General features: G+C 40.2%; 1 protein-coding gene across 1 annotated transcript in view; it reads right to left on the bottom strand.

The window, feature by feature from the left end:
- Positions 1-1214: 1214 nt before the first annotated feature.
- Positions 1215-9290, bottom strand: part of gnaz (guanine nucleotide binding protein (G protein), alpha z polypeptide) — a 31018-nt gene continuing 22942 nt past the window's right edge. Inside the window, exon 3 of the mRNA XM_063478653.1 lies at positions 1215-3238. Coding sequence (XP_063334723.1) covers positions 2894-3238 — 345 coding nt within the window. The 3' untranslated portion in view covers positions 1215-2893. The remainder of the gene's footprint in view (positions 3239-9290) is intronic.

The raw sequence follows: 9290 nt of genomic DNA, 5'->3' as shown, positions 1-9290 counted from the left end.
TGACTTTGTTCTGGCTACAAATTTTAAGCTGTCATGAGTCTTGGCAAGTTAAACTGTTTGCGATCATTTCTAGCGCTATTTCTTAAGAGTTATTAGACCAAAAAACCCAGATCTGTACACATCACACAAGGTTTGTTGAGTGTGTTGAAACATTTTACTGCTACTTTTTGTGTTATTTTTCTTTAAAAACCTCTGTCAGTGTCACAATGAGCTGCTTAGTGCTACCTCTGACAGCATAAGGCCGACCAGTTTGTACTTCAAATTTTATTTAAACTCCAGTCTCATTTGAATTAATAAACAAATTAATGAAAGAAATGCAGGACTTTGACCTTTTTTTTCTTTTTGCAGCGACTTCTCTCTCAGTTTTCAAAGTTGGCACCAACCACATGACAGTCATAAGGCACAATTTCAGCCTTCTCAGAAATGAATTTTATTTATGTTCATCCCTCAAACAGATTCCCACTGTTGGTTCAATCAGTCCACAAAACAATATCCCCATGACCTGAAGACATTTCCCACACATGGATGTAGATCATGATGAAAGGAGCAGGATGTAAAAGGCAAAATAGTAGTAGTTTTATTTAACGCATGGTCCCCTGTGTGACATACTGAATGCTAAATCAAACACGAAAAAGTTTGCTCCACTTGAGCGTAGTAGGATGGCCACAGGGTCATATCCTCCTATTATAGGTTTGAATACAGTGATAGTATTTTCTAATAGCATATCTTCTTCATTTAGAGTATGGGAAGTTTGAAATGAGTACTTGACTAAAAACTAAGAAGTGCAAAAAGCCAAAAATATTTGTGGACTCTATCAGCCCAGCTGGCAGACCCGTTGGGTGATGCTGGAGTTTATACACTAATTAGAATGAAGTCTGCGTGCTGCTGTGCACCGTCACCCAATCACACGTAGGCCAAGTTCATTCTGCAGTGATTTAATTGCATACTTTAGGTCCGAGTTCTGCTTGGCCCAGTGGCTACATTGTACGAGGAGGACAAACACTTTTTTGTCATCGTTTGGACACTGAAGATGGAAGCAAAGTTTCAGACAGGGTGCTCTATTCCGAGTTGCAAAAAAATCACTCGATGCAGCATAATTACGAAAGAATATGGAGGGCCTGCGGCAGTCCGTCCTCTATAAACATTCCCCTCCCAAACACATTTAAAACACTGTTGACACAATCACCACCCAAAAACACATTTACTACACCATAAAAATTTGCATAAGTTGTTTTATTAATAGTTATTGTCCTTTTATACGTCTTTTTTTGTTTGTTTGTTTCATTGTTTTAGTCTGTTGTTGAAGTGGACATCCTGTAAAGTCAAGCCCTTGGCTGAGTTGTTCTCTGAACTAAAAAAAGAAAGGGTAAGAGGAGGAGTGGAGTGGGATCTTCCTCCTCTGTCTCTCACTCTCTCTTTATCACACTCACAGCATCCCAACTCAACCGTTATTTTTCATGTTGTTTGAACAAAGAGTGTACCTTACAGTATATTTACACATCATACTGACTGACTGGTTTAACAATTTCCATTTAGATAATGCAAGGACGATTGAACTTTGAAAGTTTGCTTCTTTGTTTTCAGGTTCTTCTACAGTCTCCCCTTTCACCCCCAAGCTTCTGTAGTGAGGTTATCTTCATCACCAGTATATTCATCATCGCCGTTAGCATTGTCACCATAAAAATTCTGATCATCATTATTATATTTATATAACTCTTTTCAATAGATTCCTCTCTGACAACTGTACAATCGTACACAGTGTTTGACTTTAATATATATTTTTGGGAATATATTATTTAGAACCTAGGAAAAGAGGAACATAATCCCAAAGAAAATATATTAGTATCCCAAAGTAACAAAATCATGCATGATTTAATGTCTTCATCCATAAAAACTAAACCAAAAAAAGAAAAAAAAATTAACATAAAGGATGGGATCCAGATTTATTTACAAACTGATCTTGGCACTGCTTTTTTTTTTTGTCTCTTGCTGGAAACGGTAATGAAAAATACTTTTGACTCTTCCGAGTGTAACATACTCCTGGTATTATAAGTCAGGGACCTGCTGTAAAAGCTGGTTTGAGAGACATGTTCTTTTTTTCTTTTCTTTTTTTTTTGAAGCGCAAAAAGATAAAAGAAAGAGAGGAAAAGAACAACAACAGACAGCTGATAAGGAAAGAACAGAAATGGTGCGTAGAAAACATATTTCACTTCGACTTTAGACTGTGGCAGTTTCCTCTTTTAGGCAGAAAACCTGTGACGTCATGTTTACTGACTTCTTTTTTCCCCAGAAATACAGGCTCTCTCTCTGTCTCTATATCTGTGTCTCCTCAGGTGCCCTTGCCGTTTACTATTGTTTGGGTGAAAAGCCAAAAGAGAGCATTGATTCTGCAGAAATTATTTTCAATTAAGCAGCATTAACCGACTCAGGCAAACGAAACAAAGGAGACAACGGTAATTGGAAACCGCTATTACAGGTTTCAGGTTTGACAGGCAGTTGGGGGCAGCTTTCTAAAAATTTTCCAGTGTTGCCTTGTCAAACCAGTGTCTGACTGAAGATCGCACGTGTGAGCAAACTATAAGGATGCGTGTTGGTGTGCATGTGTTTGGGTGTCTCTGCATACTCATATTCAGTGCAAACATGTAGGGTAGAAATCCCACCTCAACCATGGAACATCAGCTCTGTTGTTTCCATTGAAACACTTGAATCTACAGTATTGTCCATCCCTCACTGTCTTACTAACTCATTTCCTTTCCAGTCTTCTGTTGCCCCCTCTTCAAAGAGATAAACTGCCCGGCAGGCTAACATGCCTTTGTTTATCCAGCCTCGCGGCAGGCTAACGGCAGCCCGCTTTTCACCCCCTACCACCACCCCACCCCACCCGTGTCAGGTCCTAGCATAGCCCAATGTATTTCAGATTGTTCTGGATGATCACGTCCGTGACAGCATCAAACACGAACTGGATGTTGCTGGTGTCGGTGGCACAGGTGAAGTGCGAATAGATCTCCTTGGTCTCCTTGTTGCGGTTGAGGTCCTCGAACTGCCGTTGCACATAGACAGCTGCCTCCTCGTAGGTGTTTTGACCTTTGTAATCGGGGAAGCACACTGTCAGGGGAATGCGTTTTATCTTCTCAGCCAACAGGTCCTTCTTGTTGAGGAAGAGGATGAGCGACGTGTTGGTGAACCAGTTGTTGTTGCAGATGGAGTCGAACAGACGCAAGCTCTCAGCCATACGGCTCTGTGTGGAGGAGAAAAGGGAAGAAAAGTAGGGGGGGAAAGGGATTAGATCATGAGAAAAATGACTTTCACAAAAAAGAAAATGTAGCATTTAGTTTGTAATAACAGCTCAAACCAGCCCAGATTTTCGCATTGTGAAGACTTAAGAACATAGACTAACCGAACTGGACTCATTCTGGTAGCCCGTGACAAGATTTCAGGTAAATGAGGACATGTTAAGTCTGAAATCATCCAGCACATGTCACAGACATCTACTAGACTAGCCAAAGGTACGCCTTCTCTGTTATGTCAACACAGACTTGAGACTAAGACAGCCGCAGACCTTTGTTTGAACTCTCATGCTCTCCTCTAAAACTGCAGATTATCTCTTCTTCCGCTGCTTGCTTAATCCAAGTCCTACACGGTGAAATGATCAGTCAGGGAAAACGTGTTCAAGTCTTTAGTCAAACAAACTAACTTATTCCCTAAAGAGTAGCTCACATATAAGAAAATGTGAGTGGCTCATGTGGAACACACTTCTATGGCCTTATATAGTTTGTCATAACAGAAACACTGTGCAGCTGAGACTTAGGAAAGCTTACAGAAGGATAATAAGAACAACACTGATTTCTTCCTCTCAGTGCCTACCTCTTTTCCGTTATGGTTCATTTGGATGCTGAAAACTTTTTTTTCCTAGCATGCTATAACTGTTGTGGCTTGATGACAAAGTTCACCTTCAGCCTTAAACTTTAATAAATAACATTGGGGCTTTTCAAAAAGTGGGTCAATTATCACATTTAGCCGTAGGACCACATTAGATGTCACATTCATTTTCTCTAAAGTGAGATAAAAAAATAGATTTCACAACTGTCTGATGGAAATCGCTGATGCCTGCTGTATCCTGCAGACAAATCCGTTAGTCATGAGTTAAAGTAAGGGTTGAGCAGAGAGGACTACTAGCGAGAGAAATGAGACTACCACAGTAGTCATTTTTGATAGCGTGTTGCAGTAATCTTTAAAAACATGCAGGTTAGGGTGCTTAAGAAAAAACAAAAAGCCTGCGAACATGTGTATGTGTGCACTTTCTTACAGCTGTGCTCATGTGATGTTGATTGTATAAGGCAAAGCTAAGAAAGAGAAAGCTGATCTGTTCATGGCATCTGCTGGCATGTGGCGAGTGGCCAGTAGCTTGTGACTGGGAGGTTGTCAGATGAAACGCTGCTGTTTAAAAGGTTACAGAAACAACATGATGCTCTGAGCAAATCACAAGATCTGCACAGCATGAAAAAAGAGATACTGAGGGAAATAGCACAGGATTAGGCAATCGCTGCCAGATTCAAAGTAAACCCTCATAATTCAGTGGTGTAAGTGCATTATTTTTGGATAATGATGAAAAGACTGCAGTTATGAGAAACTTGTATTGCAGGTAGCCCTTAGATACTGCTCCAAAAAATGCATTTAAAGCTGTTAATGTGTGCCAAGAAGACCGCATTCATATGCAAAGACTGTGTTAGTGCATTTTTTATGTTTTCTTATAATTATTTTATTGGTTTCAGTGCTAGTTTTAAGCAATAAAAGCACACTCACTCACATATACATCACAATCTCCATACACTTTAACCAAAGTTTCCTCAGGCTTGATATTTACCCCCTAATTAACCTCTATATATTGTTTATACTTTAGCTAGTTTTATTTTTTGTACATCCAGTGATTATTCATTTTGACTACAGTACCCTTCCTTATGCTAATTGTTTTGCAGTTCACTGAAAGAGCAGAAATGCCACCAGGGGTGTATTGACTGTGAAACTGAAACAGAATTTCTGATACAAACAGTCCGAAGTTTCAGTCCTGGTTCCTTGTACATTCTGCCTCTTCCTGACCAGCAGCCACCTTTTAAGCCTTATTAACAGAGGTGCTGGCACAACAACTGTCTTCATCAAGGCACTGTAAATAGATAATTATGTAATGTTAAATAATAGTACATCAAGCTACTAGTTGAATCCTGAATGGGAAACAATACGTGAATACAATACTTTACACTGGTTTGGTCCATTGCCTGTCGTCCTCTAAGGCCTCAGTCACACAGACCAGTTGACTGCCACCTGGCAACCACTGTCGCTAAGGAAAAATGAGCACTCCGTGACTGTTTGCTAGTGGGTGTGTGGATTGCTGGCTGTTGTTTGGTGAAATTGGTGGCAAAGCGGGAGCTCTACTAAAAACCTCTTTGTGATTGCTTTCATTGCTAGCAGATTACCGCAGTCATCCGTAGTTTGTACGGAAGACGCCAACTTTTTGCAAACTCTGTAACTAACCATGGAGCAGTAATGAAACTTTGAAAAGTGCGACACAGATTGGAAACACAGACCATAGTAAATGCCGTGCCTAAACCATGAAACCATCACATTTCAAAATATTCTAATTTTGCTTTGAGGGCAAAGTTTCACAGTATCACTACCGCTTAGCAAATAGCTGGCTATTGTTTGCACACAACTAAACATCTTCCAATGGGCAATGGCTGCAATCTTCTAGAGACCAAAGCAATTAGAAGGAGGTTGTCGGTGCAGTGCTATAGTGCAACTATTTTCACCTAGCAACAGCAGGCAACTTCCAGCATCCACTCAGCAACAGGAAAACATGTGACTGGTCGTTACCAGGGGTCTCTACCAGGCTGGTCTCTAAGTCTTTACAACTGGGATTTTGGCAATCAATTTCAATTTCAGCCACTGACAGCAACCTCCAGAGACCTTTAAGGAATATTCACTTTTCCCTAACAACCACTGCTTGGTAGGTAGTTGCCAACCAGTCTAACTCTTCTAGCACTCAGTAAAATGTAAAATATTTTGATTTTTCTAACTAGATTATGTTACTAGGTAGCGACATCTTCTAATCCATGTTTAAGGAAGCAGATCTGTGCACATATTTCTGCTTTCCTGGGTTTTCATTTAAGACTTTAAAAATTTCCAATGACCCTCCTTTTACTGGTTATTGGCACAGCTTGTGCCACCCCACTTTAAAAATCCTGGAGGCACCCCTGCATGTTGAAAAAATTAGTTTGAGAAATAGCTGTGATAAAGTGAATTGAGTGGTGATAGTTAGCCAGATGAAATGAAAGCAAGCTAGTCTGGTGAAAGCTGTAATCTTCACAGACTGTAAAGAGTGAACTGTAAAGCCAGAATAATATATGCTTTTTTGACCATAACTGAAATAGTGTAGTAGAAAGCTAAAGAAAAACTCAAAAATCAAAGTATGCACTAAACCATTAACTTTGAGAATCATTAAATGGCTCCCTGGCAGTCATTTTTGCTTTCAATGCAACAGTTTGACAGAGTATCCAATAATAAATGCACCACTGAAGGAAGCCGCCTCAAAAGTAAAAAAGAAAATCTGTTGTAACAGAAGGTGATCAACTCACCGAGCTCTGTCTAAATGTCTTTTTAAAGCCTTATTGTCCCATCCAAAAATCAGCTAATTGCTTGAAAAAATCAAAATGAAACACAACAGGAAGAAGGAAATAATTTTGGCTTTAGTGTTCAATACAAATTGCATAAGAGTGTGTTTGCCAAATCTGCTCTGCACTGAAGCATTTAAGTGCCTTTTTCTTTTATTGTCTGTCTGTTTTCCTTTCTGTTACCAGTCCCATGTCGCTACCTAATCAGATTGAATCACAAGCTCTCCTTCCTTCACAAGTATGCATCCCGGGTGCTGAGACCTAAACATTGTATACCGCACACAGTCCTGTCAGGCTGTTTGAGTTCACTTCTCCTTTTTCCAGGGTGTCAAAACAAGAGCCCAGATGGTAAAGAGAGTATAGCAGAAGACAGCCAGCTGAGCCAAGGGACTCTCAAGTCTCCTCACCTGGCCACCTATCACTTTACAGCAAGTGTTTCCTAACGGGGGGTGGAAGGAGAGCAGGGTTGGGGGGTCCCCAAAGTACGCAGACCCCCTCCTTTGCTTCAAGCACCCACTGATGCAGACATGCTCACACACATGTGCACGCACACACACGCACACACACGCTGCTTTCCCCTCACCTCCTCCTGCCAGAGTACTCAAGAGAGCGGTGTGGGCCTTAATTAAGCTTAAGTATTAATGAGGAAGTTCATCACTGTGTCATTGCTTTGTTTCCCAAATACAAGCCATTTAAGTGTGCAGCCATCTCTCCATTACTCATTAAGGTTAAATTTACATGTCACTGCCTGACAAGAAATGACGCCCTGCATCTATCTGCCAAGGTTACTTTTTTTCTGTCAACATATTTCTTTTTTTTCCCTCTTGCACCTGAGAGTTGCATTATTCAGGCCGCTCCCTTTCTGTTTCCGCTCTCTTTTTAATTACTAATGTTGTTACTGTGGGCAGCAACACTGCAGGGTGTAGCCGTTAAGAACAGGCAAACAAACATAAACACAATGTATTTGTACACATGACCAGAAGCACTTTTTTAAAAAAAAAAAAGTTGAACATGAGCTAAACAAATTTAACAAATTCATCTAGGCTATTTTTTTTAAATATTTTTGTCTGTCACCTTATTATGACAATGATGTGAATAAGACAAAGTTCAAAGCACTCTAAGAAAAATATAGAGGGCATGACAGGTACTAGGCTTGTATGTCGCTATAACAAGGGCCATATATATCTTCTGTATTCTTAGTCATATAATGGAAAGCTCTTTTTCCAAAACATCATTATTTTATACGAAGCAATTCAGAAACATGATGGTAATGCCTTTGATAACCCATTAGCCAGTTAAGAAGCACGGGGCTGGAAATATTTCTGAAAAAAACTATCTGTCTGAAACACATTTAATGCCCGAGCGATTCTGAAAAACAGCCACTGCTATTCAAAGTCACCGATCAGGGAAAATGTTTTACATCCAGGCCCGTTCGCACATCATCTCTGCTGTAGCTCGAAAGATAAGGCACACACGACAAAGGTCCACATCAAAAATGTGAAACCCTATTCGTTGATTTCCAGCCTCCTTTTATGTGACAGGTAATGAATTCCCGTTTGAGAGATTACTGAAATAATAAATGAAACAATAGAAGTAGAGCTGACAGTACAGTCGGTGTCTGTGCTCATGTTTGGCAAACACAAGCTTAAGCAAGCGCTAATCTCATATCTATGCTTTTCATTTTCCCCTCACAGATAAAAAGAATTGACTGCAGTTGCTCGGCGTCAGCTGTTGCATATAAACCTGCGCTACATATTCATAATAACACAAACACTCGAACAGGAACACAATACATGCATGAAACTTCATCTATTCTCTCCAGCGCTGCTGTTTATTGTACCACCAGCCCCCCCCCCCCCCTCCTCCTTTCCCTTCTCATCCTCCCTTCTCTAGTCACAGCTCACTGTCAACAGCACAGGATTAGGAGCATTTGACTGGCCTGTTGCTAAGCAACAGTAGCCGTGGTAACCGATTCATTATGAAGACAGGGATGGGACAGCGAAAATGCATCAGGGAATGGGATGATGGGTAAATATACTGTAATTATTATGGTGTATTTTCTGTCTTGCGCGAGTTGGTGCATGGAAACGGAACCAGTGTTTTATCGGTCAGATGAGTTCTGATTTTTTTCAGCTTGTATGAATCCTGAATGCTGAAACCACTTAAGTGATCACCGGTCACAGCATTAAGGTATCACAATAAAATGGGACCTTTTGTTCTTGAAAGCAGCTTAAATTTATTTGTAAACATGCGCAGAAAAAACTGATGAATGTCTCAAAAGTTCTAATGACTGTTAAGAACACCAACAACGACCACACACCAAATTTGGTTGTGCAATTCAGCTTCCCTTTTCAGTCCTCTTGTGTTGTTTGTCACTATATTTAATATATTTCTTACATATTTCTTACGAAGCCTCAGGGCAAACTTTTCTATTAAACCATCCTGCGATGACTGGGTTCAAACTTACAGCACTTCCACCTTACTCTGAGAAATCAGTGAGTCAGAGATGCACTTAAATGAAAACTGATGAGTCACTCCTGGGTAGGACTATTGAATCAGTACCCTGTTTTTGTTCATGAGAAACTTGTTGTAATGCAAAGTTTTAATTCACACGAACTAATGGTT

The sequence above is a fragment of the Pelmatolapia mariae genome, linkage group LG7 (genome assembly GCF_036321145.2).
Source record: "Pelmatolapia mariae isolate MD_Pm_ZW linkage group LG7, Pm_UMD_F_2, whole genome shotgun sequence".
NCBI lineage: Eukaryota > Metazoa > Chordata > Actinopteri > Cichliformes > Cichlidae > Pelmatolapia > Pelmatolapia mariae.
The sequence above is the reverse complement of the archived record's forward strand: the minus strand, read 5'-3'. Positions and strand labels throughout refer to the sequence as shown.